A 25,397-nucleotide genomic window follows, 5' to 3' on the forward strand; every position below is an offset into this window, starting at 1 on the left:
TGAGCAGAGTAAAGAGTACGGAAACAACTGGAAGGATTACATCACGAGAATGGAAGATGACAGATTACCAAAACTTGTGATAATTATTACCGAGTGGGCAGAAGATATTTCGGAAAAATGAGGAGATCTGACAATTTCAACCAATAGCGTGTAACAGGCAAATGCCTGACATGTGCAGAGAGAAGAGGAGAGGTCATATTAAAAAAGTATGATTTTTTAAGAAACTGTGATTTCAATGAGTTTTGCAATTACAAATAAAACTCTAATCTAATGTAAGAGAACTCTGGATGGCATTAATCTGTTCACCTTAAATGAATAAATAAAAAGTTAACTATAATATACAAGTTGTCCTAGGATGAATGGTCAATATTGAGGGATATGAGGGGAACGATCATTTGAAGCAAAAACACTTGGTGTGGACAAATGCACTATTCTGAATAGTTTCCGAGACAGAACATATTTAAATAATATTGTGACTTATTTTCTTTATTGTCCAGTACATTGTCATTGTTTACAACATACCGTAGTATTGAAGACGAAGTGGAGATGAATAATTTGATATACGAGGCGTGTTTTTTAAAGTAAGTACCGTTTTGAAATTAAAAAAAAAGACGTGTTAAGATATCTCAATAATTTTATTCTTACACGAAAGCCTGTACCTTAATATATGTGCTGAGGCCAGTACAGGCTGATTATTCCTCGTTTACATTGTGTACTGCGTGCTTAAGATGCTTCCGATAATCGTGAGTCCTGCCGACTGTGAAGTACGGGCTGTTATAAGATTTCTTAGTGCTAAAGGCCTAAAAGCGATCGATATTCGTTGTGAGATCTGTGAAGTTTATGGAGAAAACATTGTGAGTGACGGAATGGTAAGAAAGTGGGTGAGAGCATTTAAAGATTTAAAGATGTGCACGATGAACGACGGAGAGGGCATCCTTTGGTCATTAATGAAAGTTTGGTGCAGGAAGTGGCCAATAAGGTGAGAGAAAACAGACGCTTTTCGATTTCCTCGTTGCAGGATGACTTTACTAATGTTTCTCGTAGTGTTTTGTATGGCATTGTGACCGAGCATTCGAATTACCGAAAATTGTGCACACGTTTGGTACCGAAAATGTTGACAGATGTGCACAGAACCAAACGTCTAGACAGTGCATTGACTTTCCTTGAGTGGTACCACAATGATGGTGAAAATTTCTTAAGCCAAATTGTTACAAGCGAAGAAACACGGGTAGCCTACGTCACACCAGAATCAAAGCAACAGTCAGTGGAAGTTGAGGAAGGGCATCGTTTTGCTGCAAGACAATGCCCGTCTGCATGCGGTGAATCAGACCAAAGATCTCATCACTCGAGATCGTGCTCGGTACAGCCCTGATCTTGCGCCCAGTGACTACCATCTGTTCCTGAACTCGAAGAAACACCTGGGCGGTCAGTGTTTCCAAGACAATGATGAAGTCAAAACAGTGGTGATGCAGTGGTTAACAAGTCAGGTGGCCGACTTCTACGAGGAGGGTATTCAAAAACTGGTACAACGATATGAGAAGTGCCTCAATAGTGATTGAAATTATGTAGAAAAGTAGATTAAGGTACAGGCTTTCATGTAAAAATAAAATGATTGGGATATCTTAGCACATCTTTTTTTTAAATTTCGAAATGGTACTTACTTAAAAAACAGTAGGATGCGTGGTCTCTCAAGTCAGGGAAGCTACCGCCAACTGGCTTACCTGCACCTCGACATGTACAGTTTGCGCAAGATTTTCTGCACTCTCTCACTCTTTTCGTACAGTCTGTAAGTCCTTGAGGAAAAAGGAATAGGACCTTTTTAAAGGAAATTTTATGTAGTTTAATTTTGTATTGCAATAAGTTTTCGCTATAGTCCATGGATTTAATGTACAAAAGTAACTTTAAATATGTTCCATCTTGGAAACTATTTGGAATAGAGCATATGTCCGTATTTAATTTTTTGCTTCAAATGATCATTCCTCTTATCGACCATTTTTCCTGAGACAACTTTTATACATGGACTATTGTGTATGTTAAAATAATTATGTGTTATATGTACCGTTTAGTATCCTGTCCACCCAAAGGCTACCAACATGTCAACAACAGCAATTATAAATGCAACAGATGCAGAAGAAAACATAATAGTACACATAACAATAACACTCACACAATAAGAGAACAGATGAGCAACAACAGAAGGTGATGACGACTAGCACAAATAAAATAACGATACAAAAAGTGTAGAGCTGAACTCGGATGGAGAAGCGTTCAGTCAAAAAGGCGAGTAGCAAGCTGTATCACTGTGCCGAGAGCGGTCTGCTCCGTGCGATCTCTTCTGCGAGAGCTAGTTGCCTCCGCAAGGAGCAGTGAGCTAGCTCGCGATCTGATCCGTAAGGGTGGTGGGTGGTAGTGAGCTATCTTGCAGTGTGATTTCTGAAACTGGTGTGGGGAGCAGTGAGCTAGTGAGACTGCCTAGGATCTGGTCAGTGTGGGGGGTGCGGGGGGAGGGGGAAGGCGAGCTGTCGGGAGGGAAGTGAAGCCCGGCAGCTTTTATAATCACTGGCAACACATTCGAGTGCAGTGCTGAGTCAAAGCGAAAGAAGTAACAACTCACTCAAAAGTATGTAAGCATTTATTGAGCTTCTGAAATCCGAGATATTATTTTCAAATTGAGAGTGGAAATGTGATGCCATAAGTGTTTTCTGGCTTAATGTATTATTCTGAAGCACATTCCTGCTGTCTGCCTCGGTAGCTGTGCAGTCGGCACAGCTAAATGTGAAGCAGAGTGTCCCGGGTTCGATTCCGGGTCGGGTCGAAGATTTTTTGTCCACTCGCAGACTGAGTGCCGTGTTGTGCTTATTTTCGTATTGTCCTTCTTCTTCGACCCGACCCGGAATCGAACCCGGGACACTCTGCTTCACATTTAGCTGTGCCGACTGCACAGCTACCGAGGCAGACAGCAGGAATGTGCTTCAGAATAATACATTAAGCCAGAAAACACTTATGGCATCACATTTCCACTCTCAATTTGAAAATAATATCTCGGATTTCAGAAGCTCAATAAATGCTTACATACTTTTGAGTGAGTATTACTGCTGAGATAGCCGAATGGGCACTACCCGACAGCCGATAAATTGAAGAAGAAAAAGGAGCTCTTTTTATTTTCTGCTTTCGTGGACGAGAAAAGCTTCATGTACTAATAAGGTACGTACATCGCACACGCACATGGTCTGTAACACGTATTTTATAGCTCGGGAAATGTTTTCGTACTGACGTGGGGTGGGGCACTGCTGCAGCAGCCTAGAGCAGAGTTTTCGTCCGCGCAATTTTTCATCCACTCTTTAGAAAGATTTGGCTCTTCAGATAAATTCAGGAGTGGACTGCCCGTCTCTAGTCTGCACCTAGCTGCTGTAGCCTCTCCCCACTTCATCCCTGTATGCCCCAAAAGCAGCACTTTACCGTCCCCTCCTAAACCCTGCTATATCTCCCCCTCCCGACCACAGCTTCCTCTTTATCCGAACCACCCAGACTGTTGCTCTCGTTGTGCACAGCTGCTTGCAGTCTGGTCTCTGCAGCCAGTGGTAGTGGTCATATGTGTACATATGGTTTCCAGGAGAGCTTCTGTAAAGTTTGGAAGGTAAGAGGCGAGATACTGGCAGAAGTAAAGCTCTGAGGACCGGGAGTGAGTAATGCTTCGGTAGCCCAGTTGGTAGAGCACTTGCCCACGAAAGGCGGAGGTCCCGAGTTCGAGTCTCGGTCGGGCACACAGTTTTAATCTGCCAGGAAGTTTCATATCGGCGCACACTCCGCTGCAGAGTGAAAATCTCATTCTGGAAATGTGTACATGTGTGTGTGTGTGTGTGTGTGTGTATGTGTGTGTTTGTATACTTCAGAAGAAGGCCTTTCGAATGAGAGCTTTCTTGTGTATGAATCTTTTTGTTGTGCCTGTCTGTGACTCAACACCTTCACTATATGGTGATTAGCAGACTATCTTTTTCATAGTGTTGTGTTTATCAATATATTAACTTAGATAAACTTACAATTAAAAACTATGAGTTCACAAATGTTGGGTGATCATTGCACTTTACAGAATACAGAGATAAGTTTGACTTAAACAGAATTTTGCCAAAGTAAACTTTAACATAATTCAGTCTGTCTGCAATTAGTTGCAGCTAACTTTAAATTAGCTCTCAGTGCCATTATTATTTTAACTGTTAACATTATCACGAGGCCTCAAACGGAAACCATATAATTGAGGATACTTATTCTTATCATTATTTTACCGTATTTGCTTTCGAGCCGATGTGACGTTATCCGGTTGTTACGTAAAACAATTATGTTGCGACACACTTTTAAGTTTGACAGCATTAACTGGCTAGTGGGAGATTCGAACAGAAATTGTGATACTTTACAATACTTCTGACATATTATAATGTTTTGCATTAAATAGGTTTATCTAGTTTTACACTAGCCTTTTGCACTGAGGTGACAAATCGTGGGACTATATACATGCCGGACCTCCTTTTTCGTGGCACAGTCGAGCAAATCGACACGGTGTGGATTCGACAAGTCGTCATAAGTTCCCTGCAGAACTATTGCGCCATTGTGCATCTCTAGCTGTGCGTAATTGTGCAAGTGTTGCCGGTGCAGGACGCTGTGCACAAACTGACTCATAAAATTTCAGTGGGATTAGCATAGGACAATCTGGGTGGCCACACGATTCTCTCAAATTGTCCAGAATGTTCTTCAAACGAATCGCAAACAGTTGTGGCCCGGTGACAAGACACATTGTCAGCTGTAAAAATTCTATCGTTGCTTGGGAACATGAAGTCCATTAATGGTTGTAAATGGTCTCTTAATTTGCCAAAAGTAACCATTTCCAGTCAGTGATCAGTTCAGTTTGACCAGAGGACCCAGCCCATTGTGTGTAAACAAAGCTGACACTATTATGGCACCACCACCAGCTTGCGCAGCAGTTGTCGATAACTCGGATTCGCGATTTTGTGAGGTCTGCATCGTGCTCGAACCTTACCGTCAGCTCTTACCGACTGAAATCTGGACTCATTGGACTGGGGCACTGTGTTCCCACCATCTAGGGTCCAACTGATACGGTCACAAGCCCAGGAGAGGCGACGTCCTGTCACCGGAGGCGCGCGCGTCAGTCATCTGCTGCCACAGCCCATTAGTGCCAAATTTTGCTGCACTGCTCAGACAGATACGTTACATCCCACATAGATTTCTACAGTTAATTCGTGCAGTGTTGCTTGTCTTAAGGCCGTTGGCTACTGCACTGTCCATCGTGAAAGGTAATGCCTGAAATTTGGTATTCTCAGGACACTCTTGACGCTGTGGATCTCGGAATACTAAATTTACTAAAGATTTATGAAACAGAACCTCGTACGTGCGATACTACCACCATCTCTATATCTGAATGTCGCTATCCCATTACTTTTATCAGCTCAGTGTACATTACAGTATTTATACTTAGGCAGACTCCATTGCCAGCTCGCATTGGGTTTCGCCGTTTCTCGCCACAGCCTCGGGCAGTCTGTCCACCGTGATGCAAATGGAGTCGTGTTGGGATACTCTCTTGAAACATGTGGTGCCTCAAAAAGATTCCCACGATTTTGCAGGCTTATATCTTCTGCACAAATGAAGATAAAAACTGAGCACGAATTATTACTGATGCATAGGACTACAAAGTTTATGTTTACAAAATTACCATCTGGTACTACAAGAATACCTCTTACATTCTTGCATTTTAGGCTTCAGCTGCATTTCCCAACTACATTTATGATGAAAGTTTTCATTTATCTTAAATGAATGTTCAATTTATCATCCACTACCCACACAACAAAGATCTGGAGCCGTGGTGACGACTGTCCGAGAAGCAGAAATCTGATTCCTGACTATAAATAATATTATTATGTCTACAGTTATTGTCTTCAGTGGTGCTAGTATGCTGTGTTGAAGTTCACCAGAAGTTTTTTGATGAGAAGGCATATAAATGCAGTCTTCCACACTCTTTAACACCACAGAAGCACACAAATTCAGAGTGTGGTGGTGTAATGAGAGATCTGCACGTCCATCACAGCTGATCCATTGTTGAGGCAGTTCATTGTCGAGAAATGTGGAGGTGCCAGGGCAGTAGTATTATTGGAAACAACTTTCTGGCACGTCGCATTATTGTGTTATTGCTATATCGACTTGGTACGAAATTTTCGACAGATGAGTTAGTGAGTGAGCTGCAGTAGGAAACCCCTCCTGGCAACTACACAAGCTGACAGATTATGAGTGATGTTGAGGTAAACTTTTAGTGTCATTGTGTGAGTTTAAATATACCTATTCTTGTGAAATTGTATGAACCTTTTTGAAACACTGTGTACATCTCTGACTGATTAAGCTGAGTTTTACAACCCTCACTTTGAGTCCTCTGCTAGAATTGCTACTTATCTCCATCTCTAAACAAAGGGTCATCACAAGATGAAGCAAGTTCCCAGAGAACCGTCGATCCCGACCGGTTCCTCTCTGCAGTATCCGTAACTGAGTGTCTTAACACAGCGCAGTTTCCTGGAATCTTTACAAAGACTAACAACAAACGAGGTGACGCAGAGAAGGGAAAGTATCACGCACATTATGTTCAAAAGAGTTCGACGATAACTCTACTCTCACTAAAGTCATGAATGAACTGTTGCAGTGCCCACAGTTTCGACTCGTATTCGGAAGGACGGCAGGTGACGTTCTCTGCTACTCCCTCTTGTATTTTACATTAATTTGACTTGAACTTTTTAGTGTTGAGGTAAACAACACACATCAAATAACGATGTGGAAGTGGAAGTCTAATGTGTGTGCTTGGTTGCAGTGAGCAGTAGACCTCTCTTTTAGATTCTGCACCTTCGAAGTCCGGCAGCACACTACCAGCCAGTCACATTCACCTCATCTTACCTGCAGTGGGACTGCCGGTAGGCTGCGATCAGTTGTACAAACTCTGACAGCCAGTTGTGCTACAACAACAGTGTCGGCGAGGAACTCGGTAAAGCCATAAATAAATAAGATACGTATGGTAAAATGTTAAGATAGTGTCGAGGCCCAGTGTCCTCCAATTCAGTAGGTGTACGTTCATTACAGCAGTCGTGCAAAACTACAAATGCTTTGATCAGAATTCAGAGACCTCAAGTGACCGTAACTTCCTCCTCACATCCTATTCGTATTGAAAAATTACTCGTGTGCCAATTTACACTGTTAAGGTGCCACAGCTCTACTGTGCTTCGCAGTATACGGGTGTCGGCACCTGCCACACACAACTTTAAACAGTAGTGCCAGAATACTTTAGGAACTGCTGGCACTCACTAACCAGACATTCTCCCAAAACCGGCATTATAAAATAGTTTCGTGTCACACTCGGTTGAGCTTACTGACAATAATTGTAGCTACAGCCTCTTGCCTGTCCTAAGCTTTGAACACTGCCTGACATTGTCAGAGTCTGAGAGAAGTTGTCCCCGATGCCACTCCACGCTCTTCCTGACAGTGGCGCGTCACTCCCCACCGCTGCCCGTCGTGGGCATCACTGATACCACAAAATCCACTGCAAGAATTGTTAATCCTTTTGATATTGCAATAACGTGCATTGACTACTCATTGGAGAGGCACACTCAGAATAACGACTTGCAGAATTTCTGCATAACTTCATCCACTTTGTCCTCTGTCCTTTTATGCTACCTCGGACTCTTCCGAGAGTCCTTACTGAAGGGGCGTCCACTTCTGTGAAGTATTAAGTATTTATGCTCGGGACTCAGTGTATCAAGTGTGGTCAAAAATAACGGGAAATTTTATAATTTTCCAGCTTTTATATATTCAATTTTCGATTTTTTTCTTGTCACCTTGTCGGTACAAATGTTTGTGACATATGTTTGCATTTTCAGCTGTTTTGAATATTTAGTTTATAGTTGACAGCCAAAAAGTTTATACATGTTTTCGAGTGCTCAGCGAATTTTTACTTTATAAAAAAGACCAAAGAATTTACATTAAATTTTGCTTGAAAAATGTTATAAAGTGCAGCACTGGATACAAAATATTGACGGTGACTTTTGGCAGAATCTGCTATGAGTAAGACGGGAGTTTACGAGTGGTATAAACATTTCAATGAGGTTCAAGACTACATTGAAAATGAGGACCGTCCTGGGTGCTGTAGCACATCAATTACTAACAACAATGTGAAAGAAGTAAAAAAAAATTTCTGGAAAATCACCATATCAGAGGTTGCTGATAATGTCAGCATATCCTTTCGCTCAAACCGAGCAAATTTTTCAGATGTTTGGGCATGAACTGTGTAGCAGAAAAGTTTGTTCCAAAATTGTTAAATTTTGATTAAAAATTACATCACTCAGGAATTGCTGAAGGAAGTCGACAATGACCTGGAACTTCTAAACCAGTTTATAACGTGGATATGCAGGTAAGACGTCAAAACGGCAGCCCAGTTGTCCCTGTGGAAACTGCCTGAAGAGCCAGAACTGAAAAAAATTGACAATGTCAATCACATGTGAAGGTTCAGTCGTACGGTCAATAAGGAATATTATCTGGAAATTATGCAGCATTTGTGTGAAGCAGTTTGAAGAAAATGATCAGAACCATTATGTTGCCTCAGTCACTGTGATCAGTAGCTGCGGCACCCTGTGACTTCTTTCTATTCCCGAGACTGAAGAGAACCACGAACGGATGTCATTTTGCCACCAATTGCGGAAGCAGCTGGACACTGTAATGAAAAGTGTGGAGCAAAAGTGTTTCCAAGATTGGAAAAATCACTGTCACAAATGTATTATATCTGAGGGTGATTACTTTGAAGGAGACAAAGATGATGTTGCGGAATAAATAAAAGATTCTTTTAAGAAAAACAAAAATTCCCATTATGCTTTGATCACGCCTCATAACTCCACCCAGACAGCCACGCTGTGCAACTGTGAGGCTTTGCACTCGGCTCTGTCTTGTATTATTTCAAATCGATAAGCTGAGTTAAACCTCAAATATCTCTTTATTCTCCACTCAGACCATGGTGCTGTTTTCACTAAACCAATACTGATGAAATTTTGTATACACCTACATATGATTACATCTGATTAATTCTCTCCTTCACTACGTTAATTTATTGACAAAGAGCATGATGCATGTGCACATCTGGGCAGATGTACCACTACCCTGTCTCAGGTGGTTCAAATCTTTGGTTGGCCATTATTATTTAGGTTTCACGTGCTCACCATAAATAACTTACTAAGTATATTTGATGCCATTTCTTAAAAAGATTTCAGTAGATTTGTAAAGTTTTTAATTGTTTGGCCTACTGGGGCCTACCTAAAATAACTTGTATGTCTTCATTTTTTTTTCTCCTGCCTTTCTTCTCCATAGTTTTTAATTCTTCCACTATGCTGTTCTCTTTTTCTTCTGTTCATATTGCACCTGTCTTTTTCTTTGCTTTCTCCTTGAAGCCCTTGAAACTTTTTCCTTTTGCTCTCAACTTTTTCTATTCTTTCCTCCATTATTTCCATTTCCCTATAACTTCTTTGATGCATGTCATTCGTGTTTTTGCATTTCCATAAAAAATGTTAAAAACTTCTTTGTTATTGTCTTGTCTAGTCTTTTTAGACGTCTGTAGCATACAACTCTTCTCCTCCTCATTGCGCCTAATATTCGTTCTGTTCTTTCATAATGTTGTTTGTTGCTTCTTAATTTCCATTTTTGAATGTCGTATCTTGGTCCGTAGATTTTCCTGATTCTTTTCATCTCCTCCTTTCTGTGCAACCTAATTGTGCAACTGTATATAATGAAACGATTCTGAAACATATTTTCGTCTAATGAAAGTGTTGTAATGCCAGAGTTTTGCATTTACGTATACAGATTTCCAGTTATCACAGTTTTTTTTATTAATTGATAAGCTGCTTCCATTTTCCTAGCCCTTACAAACTTAGCATCTTTGTTCAAAGCATTTGATTGTATCACTTAAACTAGATACATAATTTTTGTAGCATTTTTTATTCTCCCATAATCAGCCCCCATGTACTTTGGCGCCTTCTCCATGTGCGTCATATACTGTGGCATATTTTCTTTAGATCATATATATATTCTGTAGAATATATTTTTTAATTTCTGGAAAAATTCACAAGCAGCTTTTTTGTCAAGTTCTGTTGGTAATGATGATTTTTTTTTATATATGTTACGAAAAGGCTGTGATAAAATACGTAAATTTATTTTCCGTAAAAATACTTAAAATATTAGATCTTTATCTTTAATAATTCGTTTGAAAATTTTCCGTTGTTGTTGTTGTTGTTGTTGTTGTGGTCTTCAGTCCTGGGACTGGTTTGGTGCAGCTCTCCATGCTACTCTATCCTGTGTAAGCTTCATCATCTCCCAGTACCTACTGCAAACTACATCCTTCTGAATCTGCTTAGTGTAGTCATCTCTTGGTCTCCCTCTACGATTTTTACCCTCCACACTGCCCTCCAATACTAAATTGGTGATCCATTGATACCTCAGAACATGTCCTACCAACCGTCCCCTTCTTCTAGTCAAGTTGTGCCACAAACTTCTCCTCTCTCCAATCCTATTTAATACCTCCTCATTAGTTATATGATCTACCCGTCTAATCTTCAGCATTCTTCTGCAGCACCACATTTGGAAAGCTTCTATTCTCTTCTTGTCCAAGCTCTTTATCGTCCATGTTTCACTTCCATAAATGGCTACACTCCATACAAATACTTTCAGAAACGACTACCTGACACTTAAATCTATACTTGATGTTAACAAATTTCTCTTCTTCAGAAACGCTTTCCTTGCCATTGCCAGTCTACATTTTATATCCTCTCTACTTCGACCATCATCAGTTATTTTGCTTTCCAAATAGCAAAACTCCTTTACTACATTAAATGTCTAATTTCCTAATATAATACCCTCAGCATCACCCGACTGAATTCGACTACATTCCATTATCCCCGTTTTGCTTTTGTTGATGTTCGTCTTGTATCCTCCTTTCAAGACACTATCCATTCCGTTCAACTGCTCTTGCAGGTCCTTTGCTGTCTCTTGACAGAATTACAATGTCATCGGCGAATCTCAAAGTTTTTATTTCTTCTGCATGGATTTTAATACCTACTCCGAATTTTTCTTTTGTTTCCTTCAATGCCTGCTCAATATACAGACTGAGTAACACCGGGAAGAGACTACAACCCTGCCTCACTCCTTTCCCAACCACTGCTTCCCTTTCATGTCCCTCGACTCTTATAACTGCCATCTGGTTTCGGTACAAATTGTAAATAGCCTTTCGCTCCCTGTATTTTACCCCTGCCACCTTCAGAATTTGAAAGAGGGTATTCCAGTCAACATTGTCAAAAGCTTTCTCTAAGTTTACAAATGCTAGAAATGTAGGTTTGCCTTTCCTTAATCTATTTTCTAAGATACATCATAGGGTCAGTATTGCCTCACGTGTTCCAACATTTCTGCGGAATCCAAACTGATCTCCCCCGAGGTCGGCTTCTACCAGTTTTTCCATTCGTCTGTAAAGAATTCGCGTTAGTTTTTTGCAATGGTAACTTATTCAACTGATAGTTCAGTAATTTTCTCATCTGTCAGCACGTGCTTCCTTTGGGATTGGAATTATTATATTCTTCTTGAAGTCTGAGGGTATTTCACCTGTCTCATACATCTTGCTCGCCAGATGATAGAATTTTGTCAGGACTGGCTCTCCCAAGGCCGTTAGTATTTCTAATGGAATGTTTTCTACTCCTGGGGCCTTGTTTCGACTCAGGTCTTTCAGTGCTCTGTCAAACTCTTCACGCAGTATCTTACCTCCCATTTCGTCTTCATCTACGTCCTCTTCCTTTTTCTATAAGTGTCCTCAAGTACATCGCCCCTGTATAGATCCTCTATATACTCCTTCCACCTTTCTGCTTTCCCTTCTTTGCTTGGAACTGGGTTTCCATCTCTTTATATTCATGCAAGTGGTTCTCTTTCCTCCAAAGGTCTCTTTAATTTTCCTGTAGGCAGTATCTATCTTACCCCTAGTGAGATAAGCCTCTACATCCTTACATTTGTCCTCTGGCCATCCCTGCTTAGCCATTTTGCTCTTCCTGTCTATCGCATTTTTGAGACATTTGTTTTCCTTTTTGCCTGCTTCATTTACTGCATTTTTATATTTTCTCCTTTGTTTCTTCTGTTACCCAAGGATTTCTAGCAGCCCTCGTCTGTTTACCTACTTTATCCTCTGCTGCCTTCACTACTTCATCCCTCAGAGCTACCCATTCTTCTTCTACAGTATTTCTTTCCCCTATTCCTGTCAATTGTTCCCTTATGCTCTCCCTGAAACTCTGTACAACCTCTGGTTCTTTCAGTTTATCCAGGTCCCATCTCCTTAATTTCCCACATTTTTGCAGTTTCTTCAGTTTTAATCTACAGTTCATAACCAATAGATTGTGGTCAGAGTCCACGTCTGCCCCTGGAAATGTTTTATAATTAAAAACCTGGTTCCTAAACCTCTGTCTTACCATTATATAATCTATCTGAAAACTGTCAGTATCTCCATGATTCTTCCATGTATACAACCTTCTTTTATGATACTTGAACCAAGTGTTAACTATGATTAATTTGTGCTCAGTGAAAAATTGTACCAGACGCCTTCCTCTTTCATTTCTTAGCCCCGATCCATATTCACCTACTACGTTACCTTCTCTCCCTTTTCCTGTTACCAAATTCCAGTCACCCATGACTATTAAATTTTCATCTCCCTTCACTATCTGAATAATTTCTTTTATTTCATCATACATTTCTTCAATTTCTTCATCATCTGCAGAGCTAGTTGGCATGTAAACATGTACTACAGTGGTAGGCGTGGGCTTTATGTCTATCTTGGCCACAATAATGCATTGACTATGCTGTTTGTAGTAGCTTACCCGCACTCCTATTTTTTTTATTCATTATTAAACCTACTCCTGCATTACCCCTATTTGATTTTGTATTTATAATCTTGTATTCGCCTAACCAAAAGTCTTGTTCCTCCTGCCAGCAAACTTTACTAACTCCCACTATATCTAACTTTAACATATCCATTTCCCTTTTTAAATTTTCTAACCTACCTTCCCGGTTAAGGGATCTGACGTTCCACACGCTCCGATCCGTAGAACGCCAGTTTTCTTTTTCCTGGTGGCTACACGGGTAGCGGAGGCTGTGTGGCATGGACTGGGCTGTTTTTTAGGTTAGAAGGCCTCGGGAAAGTACGGGGTGGGCTGCAATCTCAAAGGGTGCATGGTAAATCCAGGACATGCTTGAATCAAGGAACAGTGGGAATTTTAGTTGTAAATTGTGCTAGTTGTGCTGGGAAAGTCCCTGGGCTTCAAGCGCTAATAGAAAGCACAGAAGCTGAAATCGCTATAGGTACAGAAAGCTGGCTAAAGCCTGAAATAAGTTCTGCAGAAATTTTTACGAAGTCTCAGACGGTGTTCAGGAAAGACAGATTAGGCAGAATTGATGGTGGAGTGTTTGTGTCTGTCAGTAGTGGTTTATCTTGTAGTGAAGTAGAAGTAGATACTCCGTGCGAATTGGTATGGGTGGAGATTATACTTAATAGCCGAACTAAGTTAATAATTGGCTCCTTCTACCGACCCTCAGACTCCGATGATATAGTTGCGGAACAGTTCAGAGAAAATTTTAGTCTCATAACAAATAAATACCCCACTCATACGGTTATAGTTGGTGGGGCTTCAACCTTCCCTCGATATGTTGGCAAAAATACTTGTTCATAACCAGTGGTAGGCAGAAAACATCTTCCGAGATTGCCCTAAATGCTTTCTCTGAAATTTATTTCGAGCAGTTAGTCCATGAACCCACACGACTTGTAAATGGTTGTGAAAACACACTTGACCTCTTAGCCACAAACATCCAGAGCTGATAGAGAGCATCATGACTGATACTGGGATTAGTGACCACAAGGTCGTTGTAGCTAGGCTCAATACCGTTTCTTCCAAATCCACCAGAAACAAACGCAACATAATTTTATTTAAAAAAAGTGGATAAAGTGTCACTAGAAGCCTTGCTAAGAGACAATCTCTATTCCTTCCGAACTGTCTATGCAAATGTAGACGAGATGTGGCTCAAATTCAAAGATATAGTAGCAACAGCATTTGAGAGATTCATACCTCATAAATTGGTAAGAGATGGAACGGATCCCCCATGGTACACAAAACAGATCTGAACGCTGTTGCAGAGGCAACGGAAAAAGCATGCGAAGTTCAGAAGAACGCGAAATCCCGAAGATTGGCTAAAATTTACAGACGCGCGAAATTTGGCACGGACTTCAATGCCAGATGCCTTCAATAGGTTCCACAACGAAACATTGTCTCGAAATTTGGTAGAAAATCCGAAGAAATTCTGGTCGTATGTAAAGTACACAAGCGCGGCAAGATGCAGTCAATACCTTTGCTGCGCAGTGCCGATGGTACTGTTACCGACGACTGTGCCACTAAAATGGAGTTATTGAACCCATTTTTCGGTAATTCCTTCACCAAGGAAGACGAATGGAATATTCCAGAGTTTGAAACATGAACAGCTGCTAGCATGAGTTTCTTAGAAGTAGATACCTTCAGGGTTGCGAAGCAACTCAAATCGCTTGATACGGGCAAGTCTTCAGGTCCAGATTGTATACCGATTAGGTTCCTTTCAGATTACGCTGATACTATAGCTCCCTACTTAGCAATCATATACAACCGCTCGCTCACCGATAGATTGGAAAATTGCGCAGGTCGCACCAGTGTTTAAGAAAGGTAGTAGGAGTAATCCATCTAACTACAGACCTATATCATTGACGTCGGTTTGCAGTAGGGTTTTGGAGCATATACTGTATTCAGACATTATGAATCACCTCAAAGGAAATGATCTATTGATACGTAATCAGCATGGTTTCAGAAAACATCGCTCTTGTGCAACGCAGCTAGCTCTTTATTCGCACGAAGTAATGGCCGCTATCGACAGGGGATCTCAAGTTGATTCCGTATTTCTAGATTTCCGGAAAGCTTTTGACACCGTTCCTCACAAGCAACTTCTAATCAAGCTGCGGGCCTATGGGGTATCGTTTCAGTTGTGCGACTGAATTCGTGATTTCCTGTCGGAAAGGTCGCAGTTCGTAGTAATAGACGGAAAATCATCGAGTAAAACTGAAGTGATATCAGGTGTTTCCCTGGGAAGCGTCCTGGGACCTATGATGTTCCTGATCTATATAAATGACCTGGGTGACTGTCTGAGCAGTTCTCTTAGGTTATTCGCAGATGCTGCTGTAATTTACCATCTAGTAAGGGCATCCGAAGACCAGTATCAGTTGCAAAGCGATTTAGAAAAGATTGCTGTATGGTGTGGCAGGTGGCAGTGGACGCTAAATAATGAAAAGTGTGAGGTGATCCACATGAGTTCCAAAAGAAATCTGTTGGAATTCAATTACTCGATAAATAGTACAATTCTCAAGGCTGTCAATGCAACTAAGTACCTGGGTGTTAAAATTACGAACAACTTCAGTTGGAAAGACCACATAGATAATATTGTGGGGAAGGCAAGCCAAAGGTTGCGTTTCATTGGCAGGACACTTAGAAGATGCAACAAGTCCACTAAAGAGACAGGTTATACTACACTCGTTCGTCCTCTGTTAGAGTATTGCTGCGCGATGTGGGATCCTTACCAGGTGGGATTGACAGAGGACATCGAAAGGGTGCAAAAAAGGCAGCTCGTTTTGTATTTTCACGTAATAGGGGAGAGGGTGTGGCAGATATGATACGCGAATTGGGATGGAAGTCATTATAGCAAAGACGTTTTTCGTCGCGGCGAGATGTTTTTACGATATTTCACTCACCAACTTTCTCTTCCGAATGCGAAAATATTTTGTTGAGCCCAACCTACATAGGTAGGAATGATCATCAAAATAAAATACGAGAAATCAGAGCTCGAACAGAAAGGTTTAGGTGTTCGTTTTTCCCACGCGCTGTCCAGGAGTGGAGTGGTAGAGAGATAGTATTATTGTGGTTCGATGAACCCTCTGCCAAGCATTTAAATGTGAATTGCAGAGTAGTCATGTAGACGTAGATGTAGTAGATGTAGATGACATCCTCTTGAGTAGTCCCCGCCCAGAGATCCGAATGGGGGACTATACCTCCGGAATATTTTACCCAAGAGGACACCATCATCATTTAACCATACAATAAAGCTGCATCCCCTCGAGAAAAATTACGGCTGTAGTTTCCCTTTGCTTTCAGCCGTTTGCAGTACCAGCACAGCGAGGCCATTTTGGTTAGTGTTACAAGGCCAGATCATTCAATCATCCAGACTGTAGTGGTTAATAAAAAAGAAAAAGAGACGAAAAGAAAACGTTGCAAATGTGGGAAGATATTGTGAGTAAAAAGGAATTTTTAAAATTGTTAATGACCGTGAAAAAGGGAAAGAATGAAATGCAAGTTGGACTTCGTGATTCGGAAAACCTATTGTTGGGGTGGTCCTTGTGGCGTTTCTGAGCAAAAGTCAAACCAATTTCCGCTACAAAAATTATTTGAAAAAGAACAGAGGTTAAAAAAAATGTGGTTAACAGGGGTAATGGTGTAGATAAGAGTTCATCCTTTACCATGTTAATATGTCTTCTTTCGTGCAGCATCCAGGTCTACAAAAATCTCCTATTTCGTTTCTGCGTGAATAGTAGTAGCTGCTCCGAAATCTTGCAATCGTCCAGGGCATCACTATTTTATACAAATCAAAATCATCTTGAGATTAAATGCAATGTATTTTATGTTGCTGCTTCGATCCTCTGGGTTTCATACAAATTTCCACAATACATCTGCACATCCATAAGTTGTTTTTTGTCTTAATCAGATCAAGACCAGCTAATAAGTTTTTACGTCTGCATTAAGCTTCCACTCTCGAGAGACAAATGATGGATAGAAAACAAAAAGAGTTAAATTTTTAGTACTTTCCTTTTCTTAAATATTTTCTCTGCTGTCAAGCGCTCATACAGCTGTGATGCTATAATTTATATCTGAGGGAACAAGCGTAGTGCGGCGAAATTCAAAGTCCTGCTACAAGACTGTTGCCCCTGCAACTACTGAAAAGGCTGCTGCCCCTCTTCACGAACCACACGTTTGCCTGGCCTCTCAACAGATACCCCTCCGTTGTGGTTGCACCTATGGTACGGCTATCTGTGTCGCTGAGGCACGCAAGCTTCCACACCAACGGCAAGGTCCATGGTTCATGGGGGGAGGGGGAGGGGTTTTTTCCATAAACAGCTGATAAGCACATCTTTGGAAAATGGTGTTTCAAATTTGAACAACAGTCTAATGCAGCTGTGGGCCATAGGAAGGATTTTCTGTTACTGGACAAAGAGTTACCTGTGCTTCCTGTAGGCCACTTTTGACCTTTCTGTGGCTGGCCTCTCCAGATGCTTCTGTTTCCTCTCTGCATTCGTCTTTCATTCACTGCCCACGAAAGACATAGTGCTGATTGTGTGTTGCGTGGAGCATACTACACTTAACAAAATTTCCTCTGTTGTATGTAGCAGGAACATCGTATATGAGGGGAATTTAAAAAGTAACACAGGTATTATTATGGCAGATGTATTAATTGCTTCTAAGTTCTACATGTCACTTTCAAGTGACACAGATACACGAGAACATTTTCTGTGTAACTGACTGTCAGAACGTCTGCCAATCGTTCAGTTCCGAAATGATTGAAATATGTTGTTTGGTCGTGGAGCTGTACCTGAAAAGTTGTTGAGCAGCCTCATTGTTGGAAAATATCTTTCCCTTCAGATGTTCTCTCAACTGGTAGAGAAGCAGGAAATCGGGTGTGAGAGCTGGGCTTAACAGTCAAACTGTCTTACGCCTGTTGGCCTCGGTCAAATTGTCGGCACCTTATCACTATGACTGGACTCGACATTGCATTCGGTCTGCATTCCACCAGACTTTCACAGTGAAACAGTGTGCAGTTTAGATGTTTCGCTTACAGGAATTGTACAGCACCACACATTTCAACTTTGCCATACGTTTCCTATTGCCACGCCATTTCACTCGCACAGTGTGGTGCACCTGTTACCCGTGTCACAGTGACCTGTCTCTGCAGGAAACTCAGAATGTGCATGCTACTCTTTTTTTCACAGTGGTCCACTCCTGTCGTGAGACGTGTAACTTACTTTTTGAGTTCCCTACGTACTTCAAACTGCAGATCGTAATATACAGGTCTCGAACATTTACATACATTGTTTCCAGAGGTACCAGAAACTATGTGTGACGGATAATGTGTGTCAGTAGTGGTAGGGAGGACGTGGTCAGGGCTGCTCAGCTGTGTCTCGATCGACTCATCTGCGAGACTGAGGAATTGTGTGCACAACTGAACCTCAGCTGTAACGCTTTGACGAGATGTTACACATCATTTGGCACAAATTGTATGCGAGATAGGTGCACTTACGACATAATGCAAAATTACAGACCCATATCTCCAACTTATGTTTGGTGCAGAATCCCGAAACGTATTCTCAGTTCGAATATAATAAACTTTCTCGAGACTGAAAAGCTTACGTCCACTAGTCGGCACAGTTTTAGATAGTGAAACTCGGCTCGCCCTTTTTTCATGTAATATACTACAAAATACGGACGGAGGACAACAGGCAGACCATTTGACACGGTGCCCCCATTGCAGGCTATTAACGAAGGTGCAACTGTACGGAATAAGCTGACAGAAATGCGAGTGGTTCGAAGACTTCGTAAGTAATAGAACCCGGTACGTCTCCGATGGCGAATATTCGTCAGAGACGAGGGTATCGGGAGGAATGCCCCAAGGAAATGTGATAGGACCGCCGTCGTGAAACTTCCCGGCAGATTAAAACTGTGTGCCGGACCGAGACTCGAACTCGGGACCTTTGCCTTTCACAGTGGCAAATGCTATACCGACTGAACTACCCGAGCACGACTCGCACGCCGTCTTCACAGTTTTACTTCTGACGGTAGAGCACTCGCCCGCGAAAGGCAGAGGTCCTGAGTTCGAGTCTTGGTCCGGCACACAGTTTTAATCTGACGGGACGTTTCGTATCGGCGCACACTCTACTGCAGAGTGAAAATCTCATTAGGGACTGCTGTTATTCCCCGTATACGTAAATGATTTTGCAGACAGTGTGGGCAGCAGTCTGCGGTTGTTTTCTGGTGATGCCACCGTGTACGTTAATGTGTCCAAGTTGAGTGACAGTAGGAAGATACGAGACAACTTAGACAGAATTTCCAGCTGGTGTGACGAGTGGCAGCTACCTGTAAATGTGGAAAAATGTAAATTAATGCAGTGAGTAGGAAGATGCAACCTGTAATGTTTGGTTACAGTATTACTAGTGTCTTGCTTGACACAGTGAAGGAGTTGAAGTTTCTGGGCATAGCTCTGCAAAGCAGTACGAGGTGGGAAGAGCGTGTGAGACGGCGAATGGTCGACTTGGGTTAATTAGTAGACTTTTAGGAAAGAGTGGTTCACCTTTAAAGGAGACCCGATATAGGACACTGGTGCAACCCATTCTCGAGTACTGCTCCAGTGTTTGCGATCTGTACCAGGTCGGATTGAGGGAAGACATCGAAGCATTTCAGAGGCGAGCTACTAAATTTGTTACCGGCCTGTTCGAACAATGTTTAAATGTTACAGACGTGCTTGAGGAACGCAAATGGGAATCCTTGTAGGGAAGGCGATTTTTTTTTTGTTTTGTTTTCCTCTCTTCCACTACCTGTGAGAAACACTATTTGGAAAATTTGGGGAACCGGCATTTTTTGAGGAACTACAGCTCCTACAGAGGCAGCCGCAAGACACGGCTATTGTTCACTGCTCGATCTTTGAAAGTACAGGAAGGTTAATACTAGTAGTGGTACAGAGGCAGAGCACCCTTTGCTGTGCACCGTACAGTGGCCTGCAGAATATGTATGTAGATGTAGATAAGAGGATGTAGATGTAGAATATGACAGGCCCCAGAACAGTTTTTGACCGTTAATCCTTTCACGTCCTACTACGCCGTTCCCAGAGTGCTGTACACATTTATACAGGCACCGCTTGCATTTTCCTACAGTGTGTGGTTGTTTATCTTTTAAAAAATTATTTATATTTTGATTAAATTATAAATCTCTTGTGAAAATTCAGAAATCTGTTGTGAGTTTTTCACCACTACTTGATGGAAAGAGCAAAGACTTTTCAAAAACTTAAGTACTGTACGTGATAGTTTATTTGTCACCTGAACTCGTTTGCAGAAGGCGTAGTGTTCTCGAGACTAAAAACGGAGTTTGCATTGCCATTTAATTTATTTGTGCCGTGATAGTGTTCGATCGCAACCGGATGTGAGAGATGACAACTGTGAGCGGAGAAACCTAAGGGACCAGACAGAGGAGGAAATTCTCTTTGATATACTACACCACACGTCAAAAGAAATTGGATTTAAATCACAAACGAGATAAATGGCAGTGTGCCTTTGCCTTAACTACGACGTTTGCCGACATGCGTTCGGTCCCTGGTGGCTGTATGAAAGCTAGAAAAACACCGTTATTTCTGTTGCAATTAATAGGAGATGGATGACATAGAAATGCCTTAAGTAATAAGCAGGCACTACAGCATTTGAGAGCACAATAACCAATTTCATTACCTTAGTCAGTATTGCTAACAATATGCTCCGTGCAATTTCAATTTTCTATCTTGCTGGCTGTTTCTTTAAATAAAGTACTTTATCACCTTTGATATTTCTGCTCACACAAATTCTTACATAGCACTGCACAATAGTAATATTTTATAATAACTAATTAATGATTGCGTACTGCACCACATACACATCTGCTGTCTTCAAAAAATGTATCAGGACAGTGCTAACAGGAGAGGATTACAATTCTTCAGCTGTCAAAAAGTAAGAAACACAAAATATCGCTATCGATACAAGTTTTGAACAATTCGTATTCTGCGCCGTGGCACGTAAGATATTCATTGAAATATCAGGTGGTCACTGCTAAGAAATTTTGAGCCTGCACGGTTAGATTATCGAATGTAAGTTTATTTGAGCTATCGAAACGGATACTAATACTACAAGTGCTATGGATGTCTGAATACTTCTCTGAGCTGCTGACACCGTTGCTGCAGATGAGTTACTTCCACGGCTTCTTGAATAAAGTGTTTCCAGAATTTATTATGTAACATATGTGCGTTATTGTGTGCTATCATTTGCAAATGACTTCATTTTGATATCTCGAATCGTTTATGAGCTGTGACAGTTGTTATGACAACGTGGTTCGCGATGCGCAAGGACGTGAGTAGGTGCATTGTGCGGGACTGTGCTTCAGATATAAAACCCAATTAATTGAGACCAAAATGAGACATCCTTCTGCTCTCCATTTTAAATAAAATTTTGATATCATATCAAGGTTTCATTCACTTCAATGTATGAGCTAAAATGAACCATACATAAAGTTTATGCAGTGCATTTTTACCTTTTACATTAAGTATCACAGATAAGAAAAAGAAATTCAGTTCTTTATTGAGTGGAAATATCAGACTGTAAGATGTCCAAAAATCAAATTCTTTCAGTTAATAGTTTTTGTAAAATTAGATGGTAAGTATTTGATATCGGCAGGAATGCTGTCTCTTAGGACAGGCACCAATATTTTTCAAACAGTACAGCCACAACACAAGCCTCCTCAGCAAAGAGCGTGTCCGTAGCAGTGAAAGGGTTAAACTCATTGCTAAATTTGGCTGAACTGTCCCACCACAAGCACCGTACAGTCTTTGTTTGGCTCAGACTTCCACCTCTTTGTTCCTACAAAAGACTGAATTTGTGGCAGATATGTTCCAGATCCGGATGCTTTGATCAGAGATGTGAGATGGTGTGTAGCCTCAGCCAATCGTGGGCTCTGCTTCACTGTTGGCAAAGGTTTATGATGGACTGTGTGGAAAAGTGACGGTATATAGCTGAAATCTTGCTGTGCAGTGTTGTTATGCCTTCTGTGTATGTTGTAGTTTTCACGAAACTAAATGGGAGCCACTGACTTCAGAATGATTATTATATGAAAGCTTTAGATGATCGTTAAATGTCTAAAGTGAAATTTTAGGAGGAAAGAATGGGACGAGATGGTAGCACTGACTGAACATAAATGTAAGAACATATTTTTATCAGTTTTAATATGTTGTTGACACACTGTCTGTAACAGACAGAGGTGTTTTGCTAGTAAGTACATTCTGTGCTGTCCAATCATCCAACACATAATTGTCTCTCCTAATGTTCCAGGAACCAGGAGCGGCAGATATATATCTTGACAGAACACGGTAAGTCTCGATAGTTTGCCAATAGACGTTTAATACCTTGAAGTGATATGTTGCCGGTTGTTAAAATGAGTCAGTAAGGCAAATCTTTTTCCAGAATTATTAAGTGTATATTTTCTAGAGACTGAAGGAGGTCTTTGTAAGGATTGACATAGTTTCCATGAAAAACAATTGTGTGTGTGTGTGTGTTGTTCAGCTAATTTTAAATTGTATCCTGACAGGAAACGTTTTTGTTGTAAATGTGTTTCCTGTGCTGTTTTAATGTAGTTTCAAATATTATCTCTCATTAAGGTTTCTGTCCACACGTCTTACTTTCCCATAGTGTATCTGGACCATCTGCTACCCTGTGTCTAATAATGAGAAAACTGTATCGATATGTTGTGCTGCACTGCGAGTATCAAAAACTTAAACATATTAAGAGAAATGCGTAATAGTCATTATTGGAGAAAAACGTACTGCAGAAGAAGTGGTCATGATAACTTGCAATGGGACGAGTGTGGAAGATGACGCAGCCTTGTGTAAATTCACTAGGATATCATCCTTTGAATTTCAAATTATGGGTTTTGTGATAGTATTGTATGGTTAAAAGAAGACACAAATTTCAGGAAAGCAATTACAGTGTTACTCTTAATATTTTGGCAGCTGCAGTTCCAAGCCAGAGATATGCATATTTGTTTCGCATTTCAAAGTAAGCCACGTCTGAAATAATACCTGAAGTATGTGGAGGACTGGTTTTGAAGCCACGAACAATTAGCGACCTGATCTGCTTCCCGATACAGCTGCTGCTGGCCCTAAATACAGCATCAGTTCTTTCCAAAGACTCCTGACATCTGTTTACATTCTTATAGCTGGAATTCCTGACATTCCACAAGCACTTCTCTGCCTCGTGCGACGATACCAATTTCAAACCGTGTGGCCTTGTCCGCTACCTTTCAGTATCGTATTGATTGACTGTGTAAACAAGTGCAAAAGCATACAAACTACAGGTGACCGAGGCACACGTGAATGCTAGTGCCATGCAGTGGCAAGGTGCAGAAGCTGGCCAAAAACATTGGGCTGACACACTCATGGATAGTTGTTTCCATGTTTCAGTTGTGTTACCAACACGAGTTTGCAGTGGTTACCAGAAACATAGCCTGAAATTTGTTGCACACTTCAGTTTGGACGCAGATTTAGAAACAGATCCATTCTGTCACCTGGAAGACGAAGTACAGGCATGCAGAATATCTAAACACTGGTGTGACTGCAATGAACATTTCTGTAGCCAACAGAACTCTTTGTATCATTCCAAATGTAGGGGCATCCATCACAGTACTGTTCAGAATATATAAACGGCCAAACAGACAATGTTCGTGCCAGTGTGAGGTCCTTCACAGGTGATGCAGTGTGAACAGTGTGGCAGTTGTGCATAGTAGAGCATATAACAGAGCATGTGTGTCAACCGTCTGCACTTGCTTTCGTTATATTTTTTCCATATACGTGCATTGAGGTGACACGTCATGGGGTAGCTCGTAATACTGTGTTCGACGTTTTTTTGCTGGGATACTGCAGCAACTCTACACGGCACGGGCTCGACAGGTTGTTAGGAGTCCCCTGCAGAAATAAGGAGCTGTGGTGCCTCTGCAGCCCTCCGTAATTATGAAAGTATGGCCGGTGCAAGAGTTTGTTCGCTAACTGACCTTTCAATTATGCCCCGTAACTTTTGATGGGATTCACATCAGGCAACCTGGGTAGCCAGCTCATTTGCTCGAATTGTCCAGATTATTCTTCAAACCAATTGGGAACACATGTGGCGCAGTGAAATGGTGCATTGTCATTCTTAAAAAATTTCAACGTTGTTTGTGAAAGTGAAGTCCACGAACAACAGCAAACGGTCTCCGAGTAGCCGATCCTAACCGTTTCCAGTCAGTGGTCTGTTCAGTCGGCCGACACCGTAGTGGAGCTACAACCAGCTCGCTCGGTGCCTTGTCGGGAGCTTGAGTCCCTGCTTTCGTGGGGTCTGCACCACACTTCGACCTTGCCATCAGATCTGGCCAGCTGAAACTGGAACTCGTCTCACCAGACCACAGTTTCCCAGTAGTGTAGGGTCCAACCAATGCGATTACGAGCCCAGGAGAGGCATTACAGGCAACGTTATGCTGTTGGCAAAGGCACTCCTATCGGTCATCTGCTGCCGTACTTCAGCGCACTGTTCTAACGGATATGTTCCTCGTGTGAGACATTGGTTTCTTGCAATCGTTTCGTGCAGTGTTGCTTGTCTTTAACTCTGGCAACCCTATGCAGTCTCCACTGCTCTCAGCCGTTAAGTGAAGACTGTCAGTTACTGTATTGTCCGTGGTGAGAGGAAAAGCGTGAAATTTGGTATTCTCGGCACACTCGTGACATTTACGATCTGGGAATATTGAATTCCCTAATGATTTCAGAAATGGAATATGCGGTACATCTGGCTCTAACTACCATTCCGTGTTCGAAGTCTGTTAATTCCCACTGTCTAACCATAATCACGTGGGAAACCTTTTCTTGTGAATCACATGTGTACAAATAATAGCTCTGCCAATTCACTGCCCTTCTATACCATGTGTACACAGTACTACAGCAATCTGTATATGTCCTCATCTCTATCCCATTACTTTTGTGACCTCAGTGTATAACTAACTTGTTAGCGATTCATAGCAGTTACACGGACCAGATTATTCCACAAAGTTGTACCCAGCGAGTCCAAATACCATCAAGATTGCTCTGTGTCAATTATCTCATTGCTTCCCAAGTCAAAAATGTTGATTTGAATTTGAGCATGTAAGCTTTCAACCCTCGAGCACAACACCTTTTATCTTTTGTCGAGAAAATTTAATACTGCAGGTCCTATATTTTCAGATCAAGGACACAAACCAATCTGATACTGTTAATAAGGAATATCCCTGTAGTACAGCATGTGAATTTTATGTGATATAATCTCAATGATATCGGCTGATACACTGTCTGTATACCTGACGTCTAATGTCAACACTGTTAAAGATCGCAACTGCCATTGTAAACTCTGGTTAATATGTAAATTTAGGTTATTTTCACACAAA

At 41.4% G+C, this 25,397-nt stretch overlaps 1 protein-coding gene across 2 annotated transcripts in view; it reads left to right on the plus strand.

Annotated features, from left to right (window-relative positions):
- The window catches only part of LOC126295424 (zinc finger protein OZF-like), a 146,940-nt gene that overhangs the window by 112,338 nt on the left and 9,205 nt on the right, over positions 1-25,397 (plus strand). For both annotated transcript variants that reach the window (XM_049987908.1, XM_049987907.1), the window contains exon 7: positions 22,289-22,326. In XM_049987908.1, coding sequence (XP_049843865.1) covers positions 22,289-22,326 — 38 coding nt within the window. The remainder of the gene's footprint in view (positions 1-22,288; positions 22,327-25,397) is intronic.

The sequence above is a fragment of the Schistocerca gregaria genome, chromosome 11 (genome assembly GCF_023897955.1).
Source record: "Schistocerca gregaria isolate iqSchGreg1 chromosome 11, iqSchGreg1.2, whole genome shotgun sequence".
Lineage (NCBI taxonomy): Eukaryota > Metazoa > Arthropoda > Insecta > Orthoptera > Acrididae > Schistocerca > Schistocerca gregaria.